General features: G+C 43.7%; 1 protein-coding gene across 1 annotated transcript in view; it reads left to right on the top strand.

The window, feature by feature from the left end:
- Window positions 1–24,321, top strand: part of LOC132888449 (NACHT, LRR and PYD domains-containing protein 3-like) — a 122,944-nt gene extending 98,623 nt beyond the window's left edge. Inside the window, exons 16-26 of the mRNA XM_060924498.1 lie at window positions 6,903–7,070; window positions 8,851–8,977; window positions 10,452–10,498; window positions 11,272–11,445; window positions 12,324–12,497; window positions 13,161–13,334; window positions 15,063–15,230; window positions 15,571–15,744; window positions 15,949–16,122; window positions 23,886–24,050; window positions 24,144–24,321. Coding sequence (XP_060780481.1) covers window positions 6,903–7,070; window positions 8,851–8,977; window positions 10,452–10,498; window positions 11,272–11,445; window positions 12,324–12,497; window positions 13,161–13,334; window positions 15,063–15,230; window positions 15,571–15,744; window positions 15,949–16,122; window positions 23,886–24,050; window positions 24,144–24,321 — 1,723 coding nt within the window. The remainder of the gene's footprint in view (window positions 1–6,902; window positions 7,071–8,850; window positions 8,978–10,451; window positions 10,499–11,271; window positions 11,446–12,323; window positions 12,498–13,160; window positions 13,335–15,062; window positions 15,231–15,570; window positions 15,745–15,948; window positions 16,123–23,885; window positions 24,051–24,143) is intronic.
- Window positions 24,322–27,367: the final 3,046 nt, after the last annotated feature.

The raw sequence follows: 27,367 nt of genomic DNA, 5'->3' as shown, positions 1-27,367 counted from the left end.
CTTACCAGCAGGAACCGCGGAGTGGGTCCAGTGCCACCGCCCGGCGTCGCTGGATCAGGCAGTCGAGCTGGCAGAGGATCATCTGGCGGCTGTCCCGGCGGCAGGACAGCAGATGGCATCATCTCCTCTCTCCTCTTCTCTCTCTCTCTCTCCCCCTCCTCCTGTGTCCCGTCCTCGCCCCATTCCCCCACCGCGGAGGCGGGGGCCGGCTCTACCCCAGCCGGCCTGCCGCACCTGCGGTGCCCTCCCGTTTCTCCCTTCTGTGTCTGTCTCTCCCCCACCTCAGGTGAGTGAGCCCCAGATCACCGGTGCAGAGGGAAAGCCCGGGCCGGTTTGCTGGCGCTGCGGGGAGCCGGGCCACCTTCAACAGCAGTGCACAGCAATGGAAGTGGGCGCGGTGGTTCGGATCCCCGACGCGCCAGAGGCCGCCCTCGATCGGGCCGGAGTGTATCGCATACCGGTGAGTATCCAAGGGGCTACATATCAGGCGTTGGTGGATTCTGGTTGTAATCAGACCTCAATCCGCCAAAGCCTGGTTCAAAACGAGGCATTGGGGGGAGCACAAGGGGTGAAGGTGTTGTGTGTGCATGGGGATGTTCACCGCTACCCTTTGGTGTCGGTCCACATTATTTTCAGAGGGGAAAAATTTATAGTGAAGGCGGCGGTTAATCCTCACCTTACCCACTCTTTAATTTTGGGGACTGATTGGCCGGGATTTCGGGGTTTAATGACGTGCCTAGTAGAGAGTGGGTCCTGCCATCTGACAGGGGGAGGTCCCGGTGTCGCTTTGGTGGGAGCAGCTGTCACAGAGCCGTCTACGTCATCTCCGCGTCAGAGTGAGGAGCCTCCGGCTCCTCCTCTCTCTCTTGGGGAATCCCTCGCGGATTTCCCATTAGAGCAGTCGCGAGACGAGACTCTGCGGCATGCGTTTGACCAAGTGAGAGTAATCGATGGTCAAACGCTCCCGCCGAACGCCACCCCGTCCTTCCCCTACTTCGCGATTATGAAGGATAGATTATACCGAGTGACGCAGGACACTCAAACTAAGGAGCGAGTCACGCAGCTTTTAATTCCGAAGAGCCGCCGGGAATTGGTATTCCAGGCGGCTCACTTTAATCCCATGGCTGGACACTTGGGGCAGGATAAAACACTAGCCCGAATAATGGCCCGATTCTATTGGCCGGGGATTCGCGGCGATGCCCATAGGTGGTGTACGGCATGCCGCGAATGCCAGTTAGTAAACCCAGCGGCCCTTCCAAAAGTGCCTTTGCGCCCTCTACCATTAATCGAGACCCCGTTTGAGAGAATTGGGATGGATCTCGTCGGGCCATTAGATCGGTCAGCACGAGGGTACCGCTTTATATTAGTTCTGGTGGACTATGCAACGCGATACCCGGAAGCAGTGCCTCTGCGCAATATCTCAGCACGCAGTATTGCAGAGGCACTCTTCCACTTTATCTCCCGAGTTGGAATCCCGAAAGAGATTCTAACTGATCAAGGCACTACGTTTATGTCACGAACACTGCGCGAACTGTATGGGTTATTGGGGATTAAGCCGATCCGCAGCAGCGTGTATCACCCACAAACGGATGGTTTAGTGGAACGGTTCAACCGCACCCTCAAAAATATTATTAAGAAATTCGTAAGTGAGGACGCACGTAATTGGGATAAGTGGCTCGAACCCTTGCTGTTCTCAGTGCGAGAGGTCCCCCAAGCCTCCACGGGGTTCTCCCCGTTCGAATTATTATATGGGCGTAAGCCGCGCGGCATCCTGGACGTGCTGCGGGAAAATTGGGAGGAGGGACCTTCACAAAGTAAGAATGAAATTCAGTACGTTATGGACCTGCGCGCAAAACTCCACACGCTCACCCACCTAACTCAGGAGAATTTGCGGCAGGCCCAGGAACGGCAAGCCCGCCTGTACAACAAGGGTACGCGCCTTAGAGAGTTCACACCGGGAGATAAGGTACTCGTACTGTTGCCCACGTCGAGCTCCAAATTGATCGCTAAGTGGCAAGGACCCTTTGAGGTCCCACGGCGAGTTGGGGACGTCGACTATGAGGTGAGGCGAACGGACGGGGGGGGGCGCTACAGATTTACCACCTCAATCTGCTTAAACTCTGGAACGAGGAGGTCCCCGTGGCGTTGGTGTCGGTGGTTCCGGAGAAGGCGGAGCTGGGGCCGGAGGTTCAAAAGGGGACATTGGCATCACGTACCTCTCTGGTCCCCTGTGGAGACCACCTCTCCCTGACCCAACTCACGGAGGTCGCCCAGTTGCAGACCGAGTTTTCGGATGTGTTCTCGCCCCTGCCCGGTCGCACTAACCTCATAGAGCACCACATAGAAACGCCCCCGGGGGTGGTAGTGCGTAGCCGCCCTTACAGGCTACCCGAACACAAAAAAAAGGTGGTTCGGGAAGAACTTCAGACCATGCTCGAAATGGGCATCGTCGAGGAGTCCCACAGTGACTGGAGCAGCCCGGTGGTCTTGGTACCCAAGGCCGACGGGTTGGTCCGGTTCTGTGTGGACTATAGAAAAGTCAACGCGGTGTCTAAATTCGATGCGTACCCAATGCCTCGTATTGATGAGTTGCTCGATCGACTCGGCACTGCTCGCTTTTATTCGACGCTGGATTTGACGAAGGGATATTGGCAGATCCCCTTGACTCCACTATCCCGAGAAAAAACGGCCTTTTCCACACCGTTTGGTTTACACCAATTCGTCACCCTTCCGTTTGGGCTGTTTGGGGCGCCCGCTACGTTTCAGCGGCTGATGGACAGAGTCCTCCGCCCTCACGCCACTTAGGCAGCCGCGTATTTAGACGACATTATCATCTATAGTAATGACTGGCAGCGGCACCTCGAACATCTGTGGGCCGTCCTTAGGTCGCTGAGGCGAGTGGGGCTCACAGCCAACCCAAAGAAGTGTGCGATTGGGCGGGTGGAAGTACGGTATCTGGGCTTCCACTTGGGCAATGGGCAGGTGCGTCCCCAAATTAATAAGACGGCAGCAATTGCGGCCTGCCCGAGGCCCAAGACCAAAAAGGGGGTGAGACAGTTCCTGGGGCTGACTGGCTATTATCGTAGGTTTATACCTAATTATTCGGACGTCACCAGCCCGCTGACTGATCTCACTAAAAAGGGGGCACCAGATCCGGTCCAGTGGACGGAACAGTGCCAGCAGGCTTTCTCGGAGGTAAAGGCTGCACTGTGTGGGGGGCCACTTCTACACTCCCCTGACTTTTCTCTCCCCTTTATGTTACAGACCGATGCGTCGGACAGAGGGCTGGGGGCGGTTTTGTCCCAGGAGGTGGAGGGGGAGGACCGCCCTGTCCTGTATATCAGCAGGAAGCTGTCGGTGCGTGAGGGGCGCTACAGCACCATAGAGAAAGAGTGTTTGGCCATCAAGTGGGCGGTTCTCGCCCTCCGGTACTACCTGCTGGGGCGCCCTTTCACCCTCTGTTCGGACCATGCGCCCCTCCAGTGGCTCCACCGCATGAAAGATGCCAACGCGTGGATCACCCGTTGGTATCTGGCGCTCCAACCCTTTAATTTCAAGGTGGTCCACAGGCCGGGGGCGCAGATGGTCGTGGCGGACTTCCTCTCCCGTCAAGGGGGGGGGGGGGGGGGGGAGTCGGCTGCAGGCCGGACGGCCGCCCGGCCTGAGTCGGGCGGTGGGGGTATGTGCAAGCGGGGGCGTGGTCAAGCGCCGGTCTGTGACAGGAGGGCGGAGTCAGGGAAGGTAAGTGGCAAAAATCACTACACCTGAGAGCAATTAACCTGTGTTTGTGTGTCTTCCCAGTGACCGCGCCCTATATGAGGAGGGAGAGCGAGAGCAGAAGGGAGTCTCTCCCGCACCCGATGACTTGCGTGTGTGTGTATGCGTGTGACTGGGAGAGTGTGTGCGAAACTGAAAAGTTGAGCAATAAACGCTATTGTGAACCTGATCTCTGTCCTGCCGTCCTCTGTGCTCCACCCACCAATAGTGAACCGCTACACATATCATGATCACTTTTCAGCTCAGCTCAAAGCGTCTCCATCCCTGTAGCCATGATCTCACTCACCACTTCACGGATTAGGCCCAGGTTCTCATTTTCTCCACGGCTGCCATCTTGCAGCGGGACTCTGCTGACCCCAGCTTCCTTCTCCATTTCTCAGTCCACATTATTTCTTTAAAGACTTGTCAATCTTGAAAATGTGTTTTTTTGCTTAATTTTCTTTTGTTATCCCCACGCCGCCATGCGTATGTTCTACATTTAGATGTACTCCACTCCCCGTCCACGTAAGCGCCCAGTGCAAAGTTGCCCGAGTAGTTCCATGTGGAGATCGTCACTGATCATGCTAGTTCAGTTTACCTCCTTCCTTATGCTGTGTTAGCGGTAACGCGTCATGTACGTAATACGTGCTGGTCCACGGCAATTTTTTTTTCACATGGTGCATTGAATCTGTCGGATCAGGAGGGGAAGGTCTGATATGAGTTAGATCTGGAGAGTCATGGGCTGTAATTGAACAGCTGAAGCTGAAAATAAAGCTGACACTTGGTGAACATCAACTGGTTGTTTTATTCTTATTCCATAAATATATCACCAATATAATTGAAGATTAATTATAATAAATCTTCAATCAAAAACAATCACAGCAACTTTTGGCAAAAAAAAATCTCATTAATATTACCAAAAAAGAGTGACTTTCAGGGAGACCTGCAAGTGTCAGGAAATGCACTTGAATGCATCTCTGAGCATGTAGAACCCGTGAGCTTTCAGGGGCCTAAGGCGGCCCCGAACCCCCGGCCATTATGACTGGTGCCACTACACTGATATTTTGGTCTCGTTAGAACCCTGATTTTTATATACACATACACGTTTTTTTTCCCAGGTGACTACCTCATGACATTCCATGTCCCAACAGCTAGCTGCTGTGTCCAGGGATCAGGTCGTCGAGGCCCCTGCCTTCGACTGCCACCCAATCCACACTGCACCAGTCCCCTACTGCTACCTCTGTGGGTGGTGAACCCACAGGAGGTCGGGCCCACGTCACCTCTTCGGGCTGAGCCCGGCCGGGCCCCATGGGCAAAGGCCCGGCCACCAAGCGCTCGCATACAAGCCCCAACCCCGGGCCTGGCTCCAGGGTGGGGCCCCGGCTGCGCCATACCAGACGACGTCACAGTCCTTGATTGTTTCTCCATAAGGGATTTAGTGAACTGCTCTTGGTCTGGCCTGTCACCTAGGACCTGTCTGCCTTGGGAAACCCTGACAGGGGCATAATGCCCCCGACAACATAGCTCCTAGGATCATTTCAAGCACACAGACCCCTCCACCACAATAAGGTGGCAGTTCTAGGAGGGGTACTGGAGAGGAGAATTCGACCAGTAGTCGAACCTCTGATCCAGGAGGAACAATGTGGTTTTCGTCCTGGTCGCGGAACACTGGACCAGCTCTATACCCTTCATAGGGTTCTCGAGGGTTCATGGGAGTTTGCCCAACCAGTCCACATGTGCTTTGTGGATCTGGAGAAGGCATTCGACCGTGTCCCCCATGGTATTCTGTGGGGGGTGCTTTGGGAGTATGGGGTTCGGGGCTCTTTTCTAAGGGCTGTCCGGTCCCTGTACGAACGGAGCAAGAGTCTGGTTCGCATTGCCGGCAGTAAGTCAGACCTGTTCCCAGTGCATGTTGGACTCCGGCAGGGCTGCCCTTTGTCACCGGTTCTGTTCATAATTTTTATGGACAGAATTTCTCGGCGCAGCCAGGGGCCGGAAGGAATCCTGTTTGGGACCCACAGGATTTCATCTCTGCTTTTTGCGGATGATGATGTCCTGTTGGCTTCTTCAAACCAGGACCTTCAGCATGCACTGGGGTGGTTTGCAGTCGAGTGTGAAGCGGCTGGGATGAGAATCAGCACCTCCAAGTCCGAGGCCATGGTTCTTGACCGGAAAAGGGTGGCTTGCCCTCTCCAGGTTGGTGGAGAAGTCCTGCCTCAAGTGGAGGAGTTTAAGTATCTCGGGATCTTGTTCATGAGTGAGGGAAGGATGGAGCGTGAGATCGACAGGCGGATCGGTGCAGCCTCCGCAGTGATGTGGTCGCTTTACTGGTCCGTTGTGGTGAAGAAGGAGCTGAGCCAAAAGGCGAAGCTCTCAATTTACCGGTCGATCTACGTTCCGACTTTCACCTATGGTCATGAGCTTTGGGTAATGACCGAAAGAACAAGATCGTGGATACGAGCGGCCGAAATGAGTTTCCTTCGCAGGGTGGCTGGGCGCTCCCTTAGAGAGGGTGAGAAGCACAGTCACTCGGGAGGAGCTCGGAGTAGAGCCGCTGCTCCTCCACATTGAGAGGAATCAGCTGAGGTGGCTTGGGCATCTTTTTCGGATGCCTCCTGGACACCTCCCTGAGGAGGTGTTCCAGGCATGTCCCCCCAGGAGGAGGCCCTGGGGAAGACCCAGGACACGCTGGAGGGACTATGTCTTTCGGCTGGCCTGGGAACACCTCGGTGTTCTTCCCGAGGAGCTGGCCGAGGTGTCTGGGGAAAGGGAAGTTTGGGCTTCTATGCTTAGACTGCTGCCTCCGCAACCCGGTCCCGGATAAAGCGGAAGAAGACAAGACGAGACTACCTCATGAAGCTGGTTAAGATAATGCCAATAGTGTGCAAAGCATATGAAAACTACTTTGAAGAATCTAAAATATGAAACATATTTTGTTCTTTTTTTAACACTTTTTTTTGTTCATCACATAATTCCATACATGTTCCAGATTTTATTTCATCATTTTGATGTCTTCAGTATTTTAATATAATATTATAATTAGAAACGCCATGTTTCTCAGTGTGCCAAAGACCTTCTGAACTCTATATTGTTTCCTGAGATGTTCACTCAGTTAATTCTCTCCTCTTTGGCAATATTTTACACAGACTTTCAGACTGCAGGATAACAGAGGAAGGATACACTGCTCTGGCTGAAGCTCTGAAATCATCCCACCTTATAGAGCTGGATCTCAGAGGGAACGACCCTGGAGCATCAGGAGTGAAGCTGCTGACTGATTTACTCCAGGATCCAGACTGTAAACTAACAACACTGAGGTGAGTAAATTATAAATAACAGGAATGTTTGAAAGGGAAAAGTTCAGTGTTTAAGTGTTTAAAGGAAACAACCAAAATGATTATTTTTATTAAGGTCCCTGATAATTTTTTATTCTAACAAACATATTTTAGAAACTGAGGTGAACAATACATACTGGGGTTAATTACTTAATTACAAAATCCACTTTAATACTCGAACAAAACACTAATTAAATATAATTGAACACAAAATAAAATATAAGGCTAGGCTGACACTTGCACGATTCCGTGGCACGCATTGGCACGACTCGAGTCATGCCAGTGTGCAAACTAGTTGTAAACTGGCGTGAAGTGTGCGTAAACCCGTCGTGACTGCGTGCCATGTCGGGACGAGAATTTTGAAATGTTCAAAATTTTGGTCACGACAAAATTTCGCGACCGGGTCGTGAACTATGCGCAAACTGTTCGTGATCTCGTCGTGAACTCGTCGGGACGATGCGAGAGGATGCGTGCCAGTGCGTGGAAGTGCGCGCCATGCCACGACTGTCACGAACTGCCACGAATAGTTCACGAACAGCTCACGTCGAGTTCACGAGTAGTTCACGACATGTTCACGAATTGGTGCGCATCGCAGCGTGGCCGTGCCTTCCCACTGACACGGTCATGCATTGATGGCACAAGCAGTTCACGACTAGTTTACGCACTTCACGAACAGTTTGCACATGGCACGAGCAGTTCACGACGAGTTCACGAGCAGTTCACGAGCAGTTCACGACTACTGCGCGACAGTGGCGCTCGCGTCGGTGCGGGGGTATATATAGGGCTTCCCGGACACTTCTCGCCATTTGCAATTTTTTTTCTTGCTTTTTTCTTTAATGTCTTTTATTTTCTATTCCTTCATGACTTTTTTTTGGGGGGGGGGGGGGGGGGGGAGTTTCGTTTCTTTTATTTCAAAAATGGAACAACTGTGGATGCAGCTCATGAAGCTACTACCATTCTTTCTTGCCAAGGGACAGCACCAGCAGGAGACATGTAGTAATGTGACAGGTAGTCTCGCTGATCCTTTGCATCCTTCTGGGTATGATGGCCGGTTAGAGGCAGCAGCCCCTGCAGGTGTCGGTCAGTCCTCCATCCACCAGGGATCAGATCATGTGTGTCCGGATCTTCGCGGTCCACTTCTGAAATTGCGTGTGGGTATCTGATGAGGATGAGGTTGTGCATGACACAGGCGTGCCCAAGTCGGCACGACACCGTCCGAATTGCGCAAACTCGTCGTGCCAATGCGGGAAGTGCGTAAACTATGCGTGAACTCGTCGTGCCAGTTCGTGAATGTGGACGGGCACGCATTCGTGAACTCGTCGTGAACTATGCGTGAACTAGTCGTGAACAGTGCGGGAGCCTCCCAGTTCGTGCCCCAAAATGGCACGACTTGCCACGACAAAATCGTGGCCAAAAGTCGTGCAAGTGTCAGCCTAGGGTAAGATTGCTAATAATGTAATACTTTTGTCTTTGTAATTTTGTGCCTTTCTCTCACTGCAGGTTGTTGAAAAGTGATGAAGCAGTGAAGGCCTGTGATTTTCTGACTGAGGTTCTGGATAAAAACCCTTTATTGCAGAAAGAACTGGATCTGAGTGGAAAGATCTCTTCAGTGTCAGAAGTGAAGCAGCTCTCTGCCCTACTGGAGGATTCACACTGCAGACCTGAGAAACTTACGTGTGTATTCTAATGTCATTTTATAAATTGCTGTTTGCAGTTCTGATTATTATGCTTGAACTAAAATGAATCTGCCCTCTATCCTTAGGCTAAGGAAGAATGGTGTTACAGAAGAAGGCTGTTCTGCTTTGACTTCATCTTTTCTATTCAATCCTGCACACATAAAAGAGTTGGATCTGAGTGAGAATAAAGTTGGAAACTCTGGAGTGCAGAGAGTTTGTGCTCTACTGAAATATCAGTCATGTAACCTGCAGATCCTGAGGTTGGTTTCAGGTTCCACAAACAAACCCATACATCTAGATCATATAATCCTTAAATGGCCTTGGCATTACATATTATATTGTATAGATGTTCATCAGACTATTATAAAAATGCCATCAAATGTTCTCTCTTTAGACTTTCAGACTGCAGGATAACAGAGGAAGGATACGCTGCTCTGGCTGAAGCTCTGAAATCATCACACCTGATAGAGCTGGATCTCAGAGGGAACGACCCTGGAGCATCAGGAGTGAAGCTGCTCACTGATTTACTCCAGGATCCAGACTGTAAACTAACAACACTGAGGTGATTCTTCTATAAACTAATGCAATTATATAAATATTAAACAGAAAGGAATGCTGTACAAAAAACTTTGATAGTTTCTTTGAAAAAAAAAGGATAAAGTTGATAATTGACTGTAATTTATGGTTTATTCGACTGGTCCTAATTTTTTCCCAGTGTGTTACAGACATTGGGCACTATCATTTAAATTTAAAGAGAAGTCATCAGGAAATAAGCAAAAGCAGCCACACTGTTCTGGTTAATGTGGGTCTATTATTCTGGAAACACCAAGTACAAAAACATATTACTTTTTGCAGTTTGTTGAAACGTCCTGCTGCACAAGAGGCCTGTACTTGGCTAAATTCAGTTTTAGATGAAAACCCTTTACTCCTAAAAGAGCTGGATCTGAGCATGAAGGAACCAGGAGACTCAGGGGTGAAGAAGCTCTCAGCTCTACTGGAAGACTCTCACTGTAAATTTCAGAAAATTCAGTAAGTATTTTTATTTATGCATCACTGTCAGCTGAGTTTTACTCACAGAATGTTTTCTAGTGGGACCTGCCATTAAGGATGACCCAAGTATGCACAAATATATTTTTAATTATAAATATATTTTTGTTTGTTTTCTATAAGTGCTGATATAACATAATATATCCTGTGTTTCTCCAAAGAAACCTTATAGTCCTTCTAGAAACACCTGGGTTCTGTTCCATCACTGGAAAGTGTTAAGCTCCTGAAACTAGAGAGGAACAGAAGAGTAGAAATGATCAACACGTTTGACCTTTTCAATGAAATCACTTGATTTAACCACTGAGACATAACAGACAAGACAAATTAAAAGAGGAATAAATGAATAGAATGATGTTAAAAATAACCTCTAATGACCCTTTATGACCCAGATGAACCCAGAATATGGACTTCAGTGCATATGAAAATAAAATGACTTGTGTTTTCCATAATATCTGCACAATGAAGTATTAAGATTGAGTATAAAGCTCTGTCTACATCATATTTCATATCTAGGCTGAATAAAAGTAATCTGACTGTGGAGAGCTGTTCAGCTTTAGCCAGCGTTCTCAAATTAAAGTCCTGCAGTGTGAGAGAGCTGGACCTGAGCAACAACAGTCTGCAGGATCCAGGAGTCACTCAGCTTTCTGCTGGACTGAAACACCGTCACTGTAAACTGGAGATTCTGAGGTCAGTTCATTTAGGTTATGAATATTTAGTCGGGTCAGATTAAAAAAAAAATGTAAAATGTGGGTGAATTTTGGAATAAAACACGATTATTGTTCTGAATGTGTCAGTTTATTGTTGCTCTTCCTTCCTCTGGTTTCATCTTTAGGTTTAATGCATGTGCTATAACTGATGGAAGCGGTTCAGCTCTCGCTGAAGTTTTGAGCTCTGAATATTCCCAGCTGAGAGAGCTGGACCTGAGCAACAACAGTCTGCAGGATCCAGGAGTCACTCAGCTTTCTGCTGGACTGAAGAATCCACAGTCTCCACTCAGAACACTGAGGTGAAGGAACATCTGAAATGATGTCTAATCCTTCAGTGAAGCATCAATTCAGTATTTTAATCTCTGAGTTTAAATGACTGCAGAATTATGTGTCATTAAAAAAGCAGTACATGTTCTACAGACTTTAATGCTGTTAATACATTTCTGAGTCTCCATATTCTCTGTGTCCAAGTCTGGCAAAGAGATCAGGAAAAAAACAAAACAAAAAAACCCCTCACTAAACTAGAACTTGAACATAATATAATGAACAGCTTGCTTTGATTTAAAAATAAATATTACTAGATTTATTATTTTTAACTAAAAGGTGTTTAAGTGTGTAAAAGTTCTATTCCAATGTAAACGTCTAATTGGTGTAATTCTAAGGTAACTTTTAAAGAAAAGAATGAAAATATTGCGTTCTTATTGAACAAATGAGATGCGATCTGTTCATTGTGCTCCTTCTTTCCTTCTGCAGACTGTGTAACTGCAGTGTAGCAGCTGAAGGCTGTGCTGCTTTGGCTGCAGCTCTGGAAGAAAATCCCTCACAGCTCAGAGAGCTGGATCTGAGCGGGAATAAAGCAGGAGACTCAGGAATAAAGCACATCTCGAACTTCCTACAGAATTCACACTGCCTCCTGGAAACACTCAAGTATGTCAATGTCATTTCTTAAAAACATGACAAAGTGTCATGAAATGCTTTTATCCTTCAACACTATTTCTTTTACTTTTGAAGTCGTGCTCAGTCAAGCACTGAATTATTATAATATCAGTTTTTAATGACAACCCAGTAATCTGTACACAATCCATTCAGTGACCATCTAGAGTTAATAAATTAACAAGAAAAAAAAGATTAAATTCTCAATTTGTATCCAATATCACATCTTCATTAATTTATTTTGTACATAAAATAAGACAGTTGTTTTCTCTTCCTTGTTGTCTCTCTGTATCCAGGGTAAATAAGAGCAGGGTGAGAAATGAAGGCTGTGCTGCTCTGGCATCAGCTCTGTGTTTAAACCCGTCACACCTGTAATAATAAGAAGAAAAAGAATAAGTATAATACTAGTTATTATTATTATTATTATTATTATTATTATTATTATTATTATTATTAATCTCCTGCCACCAGCAGCTGGATTAAGGTTTATACTGAAACTATAATTATTACTAAAAGTAACAGAAAACCTTCTGGAAATGTTAAACACTGGTCACAAACCACCAGTTAATCTGCAGATAATAAAATCCTCCAGGTTGAAGAAGTTACAGTAACAGAGTAATGTACAGTACAGACCTGTCAGATTATTTCATGACTACAGCGAGAACTGCACTTACCACCGTCAAGAATTCTTAAACACACAAGACCCACAGTGAGATATCGTCATACGATACCCAGACATGATCAGAGCAACAAGCAGAGACAGATCCAGAAGAGCAGAACAGGAGCCTGATAGGAAGCTTCACACTCTTTAAGTAAAGTCAGTTAAGATGAGGAAGGAAAAGCACAATGAAATTAATCTGCCCCCCCTGCAGGTTGTGTCAGTGCCGTCTCTCTGAGGAAGATTGTGGTGCTATTGTATCAGCTCTGAGAACAAACCCCTCACACCTCAAGGAGCTGGACCTGAGTGAGAACACAATTGGAGACTCAGGAGTGAAGGAGCTCTCTGATCTACTGCACAACTCAAACTGCACTCTGGAGAAACTGAAGTAAATTATTTTTAGTCTGAGAAAAGTAAAAATGTTGAAAAAAGTGAATGATTAAAAAAGTAAGAAAAATAACTAATAGATTTAGAATTTGTAATTGATAAATAAAACCCTTTTGAATTTTGTTGACAAAACTGATGAAGTGGCATCATTTTACTCTGTGAATAAGGGAAAGAAATTATTAAGAGTTCATCTAAATCATTTAGTTATAAAAAGGGAACCCCTGTAGTGTAACACGCTTCATTATTTATTTTATGTTAATTAATGTAAGTAAATGAATCTCATGTGAAATGTGGCAGAACCTGTGCTTCCCTTAAATAATGGTGATAAATGTTGGCTACTGCACTGAAATTACTCTGAATTTCAAACCCCTCAGAGATATTATAGCGCCACTGTCGGGTGACTTCCTCACCTGGTATTTTTCTTTGTGTTCACATTAAATCTTTAAAGATATTAGTGTAGTGTGAACACTGTTTAGCACAATCAGTCCTGCTGCAGAATCTCCTGTGGTTCTGAGAGTGTGGGTGAACAGTCCACTGTACACGTTCTCACCACTCCGTTATAGCTCCGTTATTTCTGATACATTTCTGATACTCCATTATTTTTGATGGTTGATTGTGTGGGTTGTTTAAAGAGGTTTTTCTCAGCTGTGTTCTCTGTCTGCAGGCTGAGTAACTGCAGTATTACAGTGAGCGGCTGTGCTGATCTGATATCAGCTCTTACTTCAAACCCTTCACACCTGACAGAGCTGGACCTGAGTGAGAACACACTGGGAAATCCAGGAGTGACTCGGATCTCTACTCTACTAAAGAGCTCATCCTGCAAACTCCAGACGCTTCGGTAAGTCATTTAATATTCTGCATGACTAGATCAATGATGTTTTATTTCATTCTCAGTATATTTGTAGCGTGTAGGAACAGATTAATCAGCAACTCATTCAGGGCTGTGTTTCCCAATAACAACTCACTTTATTCAACAATCAGCGGCTGAACAAAGGACAACACATGTGAGCCTGTTTTGTGAGCGTTTCCCAAAAGCCTTCATTATCAGATATTAAGATTTAATTTACAAAATAAATTACACTGTATTGGAAGCGACTGAAAAAGTTAAATTCTAAATGGCAATGTACACAGAGAAAAAAAAACAGTGAGAGGGAAAATGATATGAAAAGCAGCTCCTGCAAACAAGATTTCTTCGAGGAAAACAACATGGAAGATTTTTTTAAAATAAAACCAACGAGAGCCCAACTGATAAATCGGCATGTCATTATGAGGTGATTGCTGATAAATTAGCATCAGCATTATAATGGCTGATAAATGACAATTAAAAATAATGTCGAGACAGAGGATGGATCATTCAAACATGTTGTGTTGGTGCATAGTTTGTCCACCAGAGGGCGAACTGCGACTTCTCTGTTGGAACACCAGAAATCACAACTATCAGCGGACCCAAGCAGAGTCGAGCAGAATCGCAACGGCGTGGAAAACAGATGAAGGGGTTCAGTGATTTAAAGAAAGTCAGTTTCAGTCGTACACATAAATTAATGGTGTATCGCGTATATATACACATTATATTTTTTGTTTTGTCTCAAATTATTTTTGTGTAGTTCCGATATAAATCAAAGAATAAAGAATCCCAAAGTGTTTCTTTGTGATATTAGCATTGCATCCATGCTATATTTGAGTGAAGATGGATTAAACATTTTATTTCTAATGAAGCTGGCTATTTCTTGAAAACACATAACTAATAAATGTGTTTGTTTCCAGATGAATAGTTATGTATAAAAGCCTCATTAAAGTAATTTTGTTGTGTACCTTATTCAAAATGTTATAAATGTACATTGAGGCCTGCTTGACTATTTTTGTACTCATCACAATGTTTTAATGCGTTCCCATTTGAATGAAGACGTTTGTCTTTTTTTTTTGAGGGGTGTGTATCAGCCGAGAATATCGATTATCATAAATCACAGTCCTTATCAGTGCCAAAAAATTCCTTATCAGGCCCTAAAATCAACACAAAATCAACAGAAAAGGCCCTAAAATCAATCAGTATCTTGTGTTTGGAAAATATGAAGGTAGATGTTGTCGTGTGCTCATTTATCATCCACCAAAGAGCCTGGACACACCACTGCTCACCGTCACCGAGATGGTCAGTGGGGTTATATTCAATCACACTGAGTTAGGGCAGAAATAAAAAAGAGATTTTTTATTTGAGTGATCAACATTTGGATTAATTAGTAAAGCTGTAATTTGGCCAAGTGGACTAACTGCTCTGCCTGGATAATTAACTAATTACCTGAATAACATCTGTTCAGTCAAACGGAGCGGTGAGGATTTATTTGTACTGAAATTAGTGGCCTTTGCATTTTTGAGGTAGAATTACATGCAGCTCCAAATAAATTCTAAATGAATAAAAATTGTCAGGTGGATGTAATTTACAAACACGTTTGTGTAGTTCATTAGTGATGACGGGTTTGTGGAAATGAAAGAATAATGAAGTACTGAGCATTGAGAACATTTCCCCAAATCCACCCTTAACCACATGCTGAACTTTCTGCTCCTTCTCCAGACTTTCAGACTGTAATATGACAGAGAAAGGATACACTGATCTGGCTGAAGCTCTGAAGTCACAGCGCTCATCACACCTGAGAGAGCTGGATCTCAGAGGGAACGACCCTGGAGCATCAGGAATGAAGGAGTTTAGGAATTTGCTGAATGATGGAAAATGTACACTGAGGTGAGCACTTTCCCCCAGTAAATGCACACAGCTTTCATTCTGACTAATTAGTAAAGTTTTGCTGTTTGCACCACTGTATAGTGCACTGTTACTCACATTTCTCACACTTTTACAGTATTTTTATGATTGTACACAATTATTATTTTTATCTTCATATTTTTTATAAAGGAAATAAATGAAGAAATCTGAAGTCAGAATGATGCTGAAGTGAGAGTGTGAATGTTTAAAATTAGTTTTCCACCAAGGACCAAACAATTAGTGAAAAAGTAACACTGCATTGCTGTTCAGTGTAATAAATGATAAATGACTTATTATTTATCTGTTCTTTCTCTCTCTACAGGTTGTTGAAAAGTCCCAATGCACAGAAAGCTTATGATCATGTGACTAAAGTTGTGGGTATAAACCCAATCCTGCAGACGGACCTGAATCTGAGTGGGAAAATCGCAGGAGATTCAGGAGCAGAGCAACTCTCTGCTTTACTGAAGGATCCACACTGCAGAGCTGAAAAACTTCAGTACGGAACTGAATTATATATTAATCTGTAAACTTCAGTTAGTGATGTTAGTGTTGAACAGTTTGCCTTTAGGTTATCAATCATTCATCGAGTTTTCATGTCTTTTTCAGTAGTAATGAGTAGTTTGAGGAGAAAAGACCCCCTTCTGCACACAGAACTGCTGAAGAAAAACCCACAGTTAACTGTGATTTATTGTGCTTTCAGACTCCGTGAGTGTAATCTGACAGAGAAAGGATGTTCAGCTCTGCTCACAGCTCTCAGATCAGAATCCTCCACCCTGAGGGAGCTGAATCTGAGTCAGAACAGGATTCAGGATTCAGGAGTGAAGCTGCTCTCTGCAGAACTGAAGAATCCACACTGTAAACTGGAGACTGTGAGGTAACATCTAATACACACTTCATTCATCATCCAGAGGCTCTGATAGAGCCGTGAAATGCAGTAGATGTTGTCGTGTCAGTGTTGTGGTCGTGTCAGTGTTGTGGTGTCTGTAGATTTCAAACAGTGCACTGAGCAGTTTAGAAATGATCTCATTATCCACATACGGAGGGAAAAAGGGATAAGAATACAGATGACGGTCGACGTTCTGCATCTGTTTTCATATCATCATCTCTGTGTCGTCTGCAACATTTATGGAAGAAGTGTCCAGTGTCAGGAACTTTACATTTTCAGACTCTGTAAAGTCTTCACAATTGCGTGAGTGAGTGGGCGTGTTGGTGATTGCTGTGAGCATGTGAGCGTCGTGCCCTTTTGTGGCTTTTTAACTTTCTTTCTTTATGATTTTTTTCTTTTTTTATGTACATTTCACTGTTGCATTTCACCGTTGCCGAGCCTAGCCTTTAGGATGAAATGGGTGTTGATCTGGCAGCTCGTGGCGCTGCTGCTGCTGCTACTGGCGGCGACCGGCGGCCGGGCGCTGCTTTGTTTGCCCTGCGATGAGTCCAAGTACGAGGAGCCGAAGCAGTGTGTCGGCGCCGTGGTGCCTGGGATCTGCGGCTGTTGCTCCGTGTGCGCTAAGCAGAAGAACGAGAGCTGCGGCGGGGTGTATGGCCTGTACGGTACGCGCGACGCGGGGCTGCGGTGCGTGATCAGACCTCCACTCGGTGGCAGCTCCATCGAGGTCGGAGTTTGCGAAGATGAAAACTGGGATGACGACCAGCTTTTGGGATTTGAGCCATGCAACGAGAACCTGGTTACAGGCTGTAACATAATCGATGGGAGGTGTGGATGTGACAGTGTACGAACATGCAACAACCTATTTGAGTTTACTAGTGAGGAGGCTTGTCAGACAGCCCTGAAGAAGATCGAAGTGCTCCACACTTGTCGGACTGGATATTCTGCTTGCATGAGTTCATGCATAAGAGGTTGGAGTGCACCCTTGTGCTGTACTGGTGAGGCAACAATCATTTATAATGCAAGAAATCCAGCATTTCTGTTTCATCCATCGCAAAACCTAATTTGTCTAGTGAATCTGGAGAACAATGGAGTGGATTTCATCAAGAATTTTCTATTGTCAAGTAACGCCACTTGGGAACATTACTCTACTTTTGATAATGAAGTTGTTTTTGGCATGCATTGTTCCTTTGGTTGCTCCAAGATCAAGCGTAGTAAATGCCGGTGTGTGTATTATGCCAACTCGGACGCAACATTTCAATGCCCACTTCAAGGTGATCTTGTCTTTAAGTTAAATCCTGGTCCCACGGATGGTCACTCAACCATTCATACTCGTGTGTCTGTCACACGTCGCTGGGCACCATTGTCTAACAAAACAAGGAATCAGGGCTTTGAACCGGTTCAAGGAACGAAAACGAAAACCGGGAACTTTTTCTATTTCACATGGAACAGAAACGAAACCAGAAACTTTATTATTTTTTGTGTTCCGGAACAGAAACGCTTATTAAAAATGATGGTAACCGGTTAATACCGGTTTTTATTTCGTTCCTCAAAGTTTCCGTAGCCTACAAATAAAAGAGTCATTCTTCTCCTGCGCAAGTTTCTGTGACCCGCTGGGGTTCACTTCCTGTGTGATGTTCACTGACTGAATGGAGAGAGTGGGAAGGTGGACTACTATCACGTCTCCACGTGATAATAAGTGAATAAGTGCATTACTGAGTGTCTGAGCAAAGAAGAGCCTGAACGTTGCAACCTCCCTATTGGCTGTTTGTAAAAATGTATCAATTGTTGCCCTTCCCACGGGAATCATCGCGGGCTCGAGAGACGAGACCTGACGAGTTAGTTCATTGGTAGCAGAACAAAATGTCTGGACACAAATCGGGTTTTCAGAAAAGGAAAGAAAATAAACAGAGGGTCGAAAATACAAAAAAGGAGGCAGAAAATGCAAAACGAGTTTTAAGGTAGGACAAATGGTTACTTTTCTGAGGCAGCCCGCCGTGGCTGCAGGCTTTCAGTTGTCATTGAATGGTTACTTTTCTGAGGCAGCCCGCCGTGGCTGCCTGCAGGCTTATTTATTATAGCCCATTTAGTTAAAATAGTTGATATAAAATTTTTATAGTTATAGTTATGTGATGGTTGTCCTGATTTAGACTGTTTTTTTTGGGGGGGGGTTGCGCGATGTTGCACCCGGGTCCAGATTAGGGCAGAACCGGCCCTGGCTACATTTCAGGTGTAGTTTGTTTTATGAATGTATGTACTTGCATAGATGTGTACTTGGTCTTCCAATATGGCGCCTAACAAAATCTCGCGGCGCGGTGACGTCATGCGGTAGCCCTCTATAGGGCCTGAGTAGCCTTTGGTAACACACTAAACGAATTCTCTTTCATTTTTGGCACTTTTTCTGTTTGTGTAGATGGGAAGACATACTGAGAATCCAAATCGCCAACATTTGAAATAATAATTGTTTTGAATTATTTCTTGTCTTATTTAATGAAGGTTGTAATAGAATTAGCCTACATTTGGCTTAAGCTGGATGAGACAGAGACATAATTTTATAGCCATTTGTTAAACAGCTGACAGGGAACGTAATTAACCGTTCCGGGAACTAAATTTTTTTGTTCTAACCGGTTCGGGAACGTCTATTTAATGGTGGAACCCAAAACCGGAAACGTTAAAATTCCGTTTCTGTTCGGAACGAACCAATAGGAAAAAAATTCTGGTTCAAAGACCTGCAAGGAACTATTCAAATCTTTCAATTGCTAACAGATCACTTCAGACAAAACATCCTAACACTCCAGTGTTCGCGGGCTTTGTAGCTAATGAAACTACGTTCAGGATACCTGTGGTAGTATCTAGCATGCGGTTCAATCGACCAATGAACTCTAGATCTAGAAATAAAGAAAATCTAATGCCGTTATTTCGATCTACGCACGACGTTTTGCATACTACAAACTCTTCTGGCTTGAAGTTCTGTTTATTAAATGCGCAATCCCTGAATAACAAAGCGGGAGAATTGATTGATCTTGTTTGTGAGTATAAGCCGAACGTAGTTGCTCTTACAGAAACATGGTTCAATCCATTTGAGTCAGCATCACGAACATTGTGCACACCAGTTGGCTATAAACTCCTAGACCATCCACGGCTTAAGCCCTGTCCACACGGCAACGGATTCAGGTGACTCTGATACAATTGCTTATCGTTTAGGCCTGGCGTCCACATGGCACCGGCGTTTTGGGTGCCCAAAACGCAATCTTTTTGAGAACGGGTTCCAGAGTGGAAAGATCTGGCAACGTTGCCGTTGTGAAGTCGTCTGGATGAGTAGAACGGATTTGTTTACGATGACATCACAACCACATGACTGTGAGTGCTTCACGCCGGGTAGAAGTGTAACGAATATCACCAGGATATCACCAGGAAAAAGCCTTACAGAGCACTAGTGAGAGTGAAACACGAGCTTGGATATTATTATTATTATTATTATTATTATTATTATTATTATGTTCAGTGTTAGTTCACAGTAGTAATGCAAGAAGCAGAATAGTGACAGTAATAGTGAAGCAAAAACATGCAATTGTACAAACACTGCAGCTCTACAGCAAAATATTCATTTATGAAATGGTCTGATTCTTAACACCAGTAGTGCCAATGATCTCATTGCGATGCGATGCGAGTTGTCAACAAATCCTATAACTTGGTTCATGAAACGCGCTTACAAAATATTTTCACTGTGAATATTTATTGTGTAATGGTGCAAAGTGAGAGAGAGAGAGAGAGAGAGAGACTCTGCCCTTAGGGCAGAGTCAATCCCACCAGCAAAAATAGGGGGAAAAAGGAGCGATCTCACCTCTTCAGATGTTGGTTTTAGTCCTACAGTACATTCCTCAAAAAGGGCGTAGAGGAGCAAATTAATCCATCAACGTGTAATATTCAATTTATTCCGGACCATTAAAGACGCCCCCTTCCGCGTAGAATCATACGTCATCCTCGCCGCCATATTGGAAAGGTCAAAGCGGAGAATAAAGATTAGCTGCGTTTAACTGTACCAACGGGTTTGCCGTCCAAACGAGATCACATGGGATTACCTTTCACAGGTGAGACTGGAAAAATACTTTTCATTGTATTTGGTCATTATAATGTAATTTTACGAACAGATTTTCCTGACTTTGTGGCTAATATGAAGTCTCGCGCATAATAGTTTATGCGCATGCGTCCTTACTTCTTCTATTGTTCTGGTGTCTCCGAAGGGACCATCTTACAGCGCCCCTAGAGGTGTGGCATGTGTATTGCATCGTTTTCAGCAAGCGTTACGTTGCCATATGGACCTGATATTTTACTGATCGTTGCCCATTTGGACGCGATGTATTTTTAAATAACATCTCGCTGCCGTTGTCGTGTGGATGTAGCCTTAGTCGATCTGGTGGTGGGACTGGAATTTTGTTCAGGGATAATCTGACTGTGATTAACGGCGACGCAGCTGAATTAAGATCATTTGAGTACTCTGAATGGGATATTAAGACTGAAACGGATCGAATCCATCTGATAATCATCTACAGAACACCATACTCAGAAGTGCATCCTGTCACCACAAGTGTTTTCTTTGAGGAATTTTCCACGTTTCTCGAGTCTGCAGTGTTTTGCACAAATCATCTACTGATAACTGGAGATTTTAACATCCATATGGATGTGGCAGGCGATACAGATACGATCAGGATGTGTGATTTACTTGAAAGTACTGGACTAAAGCAACATGTTACCGTTCTAACCCACATTAGCGGACATACCCTTGACCTTGCTATCACAAGATTATCTGACCAGCTTGGGATTTCTACACCGTGGACTGATTGATTATTTTCTGATCATATGCCAGTCTACTGCAAGCTTCAAGTGTCTAAGCCTTTTCTTAAAAGATCGCAGGTAACATTTAGGAAAATTAAGTCTATTGACAGAGGTGTTTTACAAGAAGAGCTCTCTCGAACTGATTTCTGTAAAAACCTGCTCTCTTATGACCTAGATGGTTTGGTGAATGCCTATAATAATACACTAAAAGTGGCCCTAGACCGCCATGCACCTATCATCACTAAGACTGTTATGAAAAGACCTATTGTTCCGTGGTTCAACGATGAAGTTAAATCCGCTAAAAAAGAAAAGAGGCGCGCTGAGAGGAAATGGCGCAGAACGAAATTGCACAGCGACTTATTGGATTTTAAGGCTAAGAAAAACCTCGCAACACGTGTTACCAAGAGAGCACGCTCAATTTACTACACTGACCTCATACAAGAAAATAGTAATGACTCGTGTAAGTTATTTAGGTCTGTAAAGTCATTGTTTAATCAAGAAATTGATCTGTCCTTTCCGGGCTACAATGATAACACAAAACTGGCCAATGATATCGGGAAGTTTTTTTGTACAGAAGATAGAGCGTATTAGATCTGCACTTGATACAGCAGCTGCTTTACAACCTAGTCCAGCAACGCTAATACAACTATCTAGCACTTGTCCCGTTCAACTGGCGTCCTTTACTGCGCTCAGCGAGGAAGATGTTAAGAGGCTAATTGGGAGATCGAGCAAGAAGACCTGCAGTCTGGATCCCATGCCCATGTCTTTGGTAGTTGAATGCCTGGATGTACTCTTACCAGTTATTACTAGAATGATAAATCTTTCTCTTGATAATGGGAACTTTCCAGATGCCTGGAAATTAGCCGATGTTCAGCCTAGACTAAAGAAGACCTCTGCTGAAGCACTTTTCACCAACTTACGGCCAATTAGCAATCTTTCATTTGCTTCGAAACTTACAGAGAGGGCAGTATTTTGTGAAACCCACCATCATCTTACCACAAACAATCTGTACCCAAAAGAACAATCTGCATATCGTGAACACCACAGTACAGAAACTGCCCTGTTGCGGGTGCAAAACGACATCTTATTCAACATGAACCAACAACGTGTCACCTTGCTAGTGCTTCTCGATCTTAGTGCGGCGTTCGATACCGTAGATCACACAATACTACTTGATCGTTTGTCCTCTGACTTTAGCATATCTGGAATTGCTTACTCTTGGTTTGCATCATATCTTTATAACAGATCACAGACCATCTCCATCAATTGCAAGACATCGACGAAGTTCCAGTTGAAGTATGGTGTCCCACACGGATCCTGTCTTGGGCCCCTACTTTTTGTTCTTTATGCAAGTAGACTGTTCAAGATCATCGAACGTCACCTACTTGATGTACATACATACGCGGACGATACACAATTGTATATCTCATTTAATGCGAATTCAGATTCTGACCAATCAGCAGCAGTAAAGGCTATGCAAAACTGCATTTCAGACATCAGGAAATGGATGCTTCAAGACAGATTAAAGTTAAACGATGACAAGGCTGAGTTCATCATCATTGGCACCAGACAACAACTCACCAAAGTCAGTATAGACTCCTTGCAGGTTGGGGAGTGTACCACTACACCGTCTAATAAAGTGAAAAACCTGGGCTGCTGGTTTGACAGTCAGTTTAAGATGGATACTCACATTAACAATATCTGTAAATCGGCATTTTTTTATCTTTACAATATAAGACGGATAAGAAAATACTTAGATTATGACTCAACACAGATATTAGTTAATGCCTTTGTCACTAGTAGACTAGATTTTATAGCCTACTTTATGGGTTGCCTAGTAACCAACTGCAAAAGCTCCAGCGGGTTCAAAATGCCACCGCTCGTGTCATCCTGAAAATTAGCCGCTATGATCACATTACTCCTTTTCTATTTAGACTTCACTGGCTTCCGATTAGTTATCGCATCCAGTTTAAGATTTTACTACTAGTTTACAAAACTGTGAATGGTCTTTCTCCTTTGTATTTTCTGAACTTATAGAATTTAAGATAATTACTAGATATAATTTGAGATCTACTTCAGATACGCTTCTGCTAAAGCAACCTAGTTTTAAAAGTCTAAAAACTCTAGGTGACCGCACATTTTATAATTGCGGCACCAAAACTTTGGAACACTCTTCCAATAGAAATAAGAGCTACAGACAATCTAAATACATTTAAACGCCTCCTGAAAACCCATCTATTTAAAGAGGCGTATAACTGCTAAGCGATAGAATATTATAGAGCTTTTGTCTTCATTTAGGTTTTTAAATTATAATTAGTTATTTTTCGTTTTATCAAATATAGTGATGATTTCGTAATTTATTAGTTAGTTATTGTTCACTAAGAATGTAAGATTTATAAATATTCATAGAATGTAATTAGATTTTCATACTTGACATTTTTCCGATATTGTAATGCGCCTGTGAGCATTTTTTATGTAACAGGCGCAATATAAGTAGTTAAATTATTATTATTATTATTATTATTATTATTATTATTATTATTATTAACAAAGAAGTTCTCAGTAAAAGCCGAAGGTCTGAAAATGTTTCATATGCACTGTATAGTTTTATTAAAGCCGAGTGAATTTGAGGGGGCGTGTCAGACAGAACGGAGAAATATTTCATTTGGAAAAGACTTTATATTTCCTGCTATGATCCAGTTTTCACTCCTGACTTTATAATGTCTGTTTCTGAGTTCAGAACATTTCAGGCATCACAGATTGGTAAACTGGTGTGTGTTTCCAGAGAGGACAAAAACAGGGAAAATAATTTAGTCTCACAATGAAAGCTGCCACATTTTTTACTCTCATTGATGTTTGAGGAGATTTACAGAGATTTCCAACATAAAATCAGAGAGTTGTGTGTTTTTGTGTAGACTTTCAGACTGCAGTATAACAGAGGAAGGATACACTGCTCTGGCTGAAGCTCTGAAACTAAACCCATCATCACACCTGAGAGAGCTGGATCTCAGAGGGAACGACCCTGGAGCATCAGGAGTCCAACAACTTACTGACTGCAAAACTAACAAACTGACACTCAGGTGATTCTTCTAGAAGCAAACATCATATTAAATAAACAAACAAACAAATAAATAAATACTGTGAAAAGAACCTTTCTCTTCAAATCCCTACAGGTTGTTGAAAAGTGCTGAAGCAGAGGAAGCCTACAACCTTCTTACTCGAATGTTCAGTAAAAACCCCTTACTGCACACGGAGCTGGATCTGAGCTACAGAAAATTAACAGACGTCAGAGTGGATCAGCTCTCGGCTCTGCTGCAGGATCCACATTACAGACTGCAGAAACTTACGTAAGAAACAACTATAAACACATCGATCTCTATTTTCTGTTTTCACTCAGTTGCTGTTTTTTACAGCCAGAAGCGACTGTATCCATGCGGACTGTGCCTGTGCTGATTGGAAAGCCGCTGACAGTGAATTGTACTCACCTTACAACCTGCCGAGTCCCTGCCTCTTCGAGAAAACGCTGTTTTCATTGAAGCCCAGGCTTAAATATTCCATTTCTTACAGCTCAGTTTTGTAGATATTCACTAATTATGTCACACGGCTTTTATAGTAGGCCACAGCACTACAGCCACATTTCACCTCAACTCCTAATTATACACAACTGACTCAATTATTTTAAACATTTTACAGATTTTATATATTTACATTATTTTTCAGAAAAAATAAGAATAAACAGGTCAGTTGTCACCACTAAATGTGAATCACATGAATTTAACAGACTACTATTTCATTTATCAAGACAACATGACGTCACACATCAGAGCTGATGCGAATATCCAATGAGGGAGGTTTCTGCTGCACAGAACTATTTCTTTGTTCGCTGGGAAAGAGAGAGATTCGGCTAATCCAGTGCTAGGATTAGCTGTGCTATAATTAAGCACTAAATAAATAAACTGAAACTAAAGACATGTTGAACACCTGAAAGGCTCCCAAAACTTCATTAGATATTCTTCACGCATGTTTACAAGCAGTGGTGAACCGTTACTATTAGAGCTGGGACTTCAGACACCAAAACAGCAACAGGGTAAAGGATTCTGTAAGGGATTAGCGTCAGGCTGCCAGGTCGCTCTGTTGTGTGAAGCTGTCGATGTTGATTTTAACTCAGTAAATTCCACAGGGGAATAAATCCTTAAGTCTGAGTGAAAAATACTGTAGTGAGCGTGCAGTGTGGAAGAAGAGTCTGGAGACAGAAATCTTAGTTTCTCGGTCGTTAGCCTGTGCTACTTGCTCTCGATAGCACTGACTGCTTTATTAGCTTTCGCTAACACTACTGATGAACGCTACACCGGCTGGAAGGTGACTTCACTGCTGCGCTGACGGTGCCGATTCATGGTTAAATTCGCGTTGGCCTTCAAGAATGCAATTAAAAAGCAATTAAAGAATGAAAGAAATGAAATATAACATTTGAAATGCTGATATGCTTGGGCTTCTCTGAACGCCTGGAAGGCCCTGACGCTTCCCCTCTGTTTACAAGAGAAAACCACACGAACCGACATTGGAAAACTAGAAGAGTGTGCATGTAGAATAATAATAATAATAATAATAAAAAAATTGGCTAACTAACTTCTTTCATTGATGTTCCGCAACATTTAATGTAACTACAAATTGATTTTTTTTTTTTTTGGCAAATTGCTGTGGTATGAGAAGAATAACACTCCAAGATGTGCTGTTATAGAAAAATAATCAACTTCAGGGTGAGAACAGTAACTCCACTTCATCACACCACCCTGTCTCTCTCTCTCTCTCTCTCACACACACACACACACACACACACACACACACACACACACACACACAGTGGTTTATTCTTCAGTTATTGACCTTAATACTGTAACAGTGTTGAGTTCACTCTAATAAAGGACTAAATATCTTTTCTCTGTCTCCCTCTGCAGACTGTGGAACAGCGTCAGTGAGAAATCCTGCACTGCTTTGGCTTCAGCTCTCTGTACAAATCCATCACACATCAGAGAGCTGGATCTGAGTTGGTGTAAACTGGGAGACTCAGGAGTGGAGAAGCTCTGTGATCTACTGAAGAAACACGAGTGTAAACTGGAGACACTGCGGTGAGTAACTCAGTGATGAAACACACTAAGTTTTATAATAATGCAGAACAAGGGCGCCTGCTAGTGGGGGGACTGGTGAAGATAAACTGCCCTTTAGGTGTGAATGAGTGTGTAAAAGTGTGTGTGCATGGAGCCCTGCAATGGACGGTGTTCTGATGATTTGTGGTGTTCTACTGAAAAATGCTACCGTAGCGCTAATCGACAGCAGAGTCCATCGATTTATGCTACTTTGTCAAAAACTGCTCCCGTTGATTATCGGTATGATTTTTGTATATCTCCTAAAGATATAACTCACAACAAGTTACGTTACATATTTATTTACTTTACAAACCAGGTCACGTGTACTGTCCGAGCTTGGCTTGCATGTTTTGATTGACATTTTTAAAATAGCACATTTTGATCTACCAATATTCTCCATCAAATAATGCTCCCAGTAGATACGCATTCTATTTTACACCTCCAGTCCCTCCAAGGGCGCTGTCAGAGCATGGGGAGCATGTTTTGATACTCTATTCTCATATTCTGAAATATACATTTCAGATTCCAGCAAAGTCACTCCTGCAAGGTAGCATGAAATGATGGGCGTGGAAACGGAGCTAAAAAAATGGGTCTGCGCAAAGACGCAGGGTAGCACATCTCGATAGGTAGCACAGTTTGATCGAACAACGGTACATTAAAGAGAATCATACTGTAATTCAACACAAGTTTTCTGACAGTAACACACACTGGCTCAGCACTAGTAAACAGATGTAAACAGCTGTAAACATCTGTCAGCACTAATACTGAACAGACGGTGAAAACTTAGTTTAAAAACTGTCGCTATTTTTAACAGTTTTAAAAGAGGCTAATATTACCCAAAATAATATTTACATTTTATTTTCATTTACTTCATCATTCCATCCTTCAGGGGTGTCACTAGGCCTTTTTTACTGGGGTACGTGCCCCAGTAAAAATCAGCTGTGCCCCAGTAAGAAAATGTTGAAAGATTTTCGTAACAAACTAGTTTCTTTGGCAGATCATTTATCTACTGTAAGTTGTAGGACAGAGTGTGTTTCAAACTTCTATCGCCTCTTCTTTCTAACTAATTTTCTGATTGGTCTGGGAGATTCTCACTGTAAACATAGCGTGCATGCGGCGTGCCATGAGTCCATTTAGCCTACTGGAGAGATGAGTCTACTCTTTGGATGAGTCAGAGAACGGGCTCTGGATGAGTTAAGGTAGCGCGAAGTTTTTGCAACAAAACTAAGCAAACCATATTCTAACAAACCCAT

This window comes from Neoarius graeffei, chromosome 6 (assembly GCF_027579695.1).
Source record: "Neoarius graeffei isolate fNeoGra1 chromosome 6, fNeoGra1.pri, whole genome shotgun sequence".
NCBI lineage: Eukaryota > Metazoa > Chordata > Actinopteri > Siluriformes > Ariidae > Neoarius > Neoarius graeffei.
This window is presented reverse-complemented; position numbering and strand designations above follow the sequence as displayed.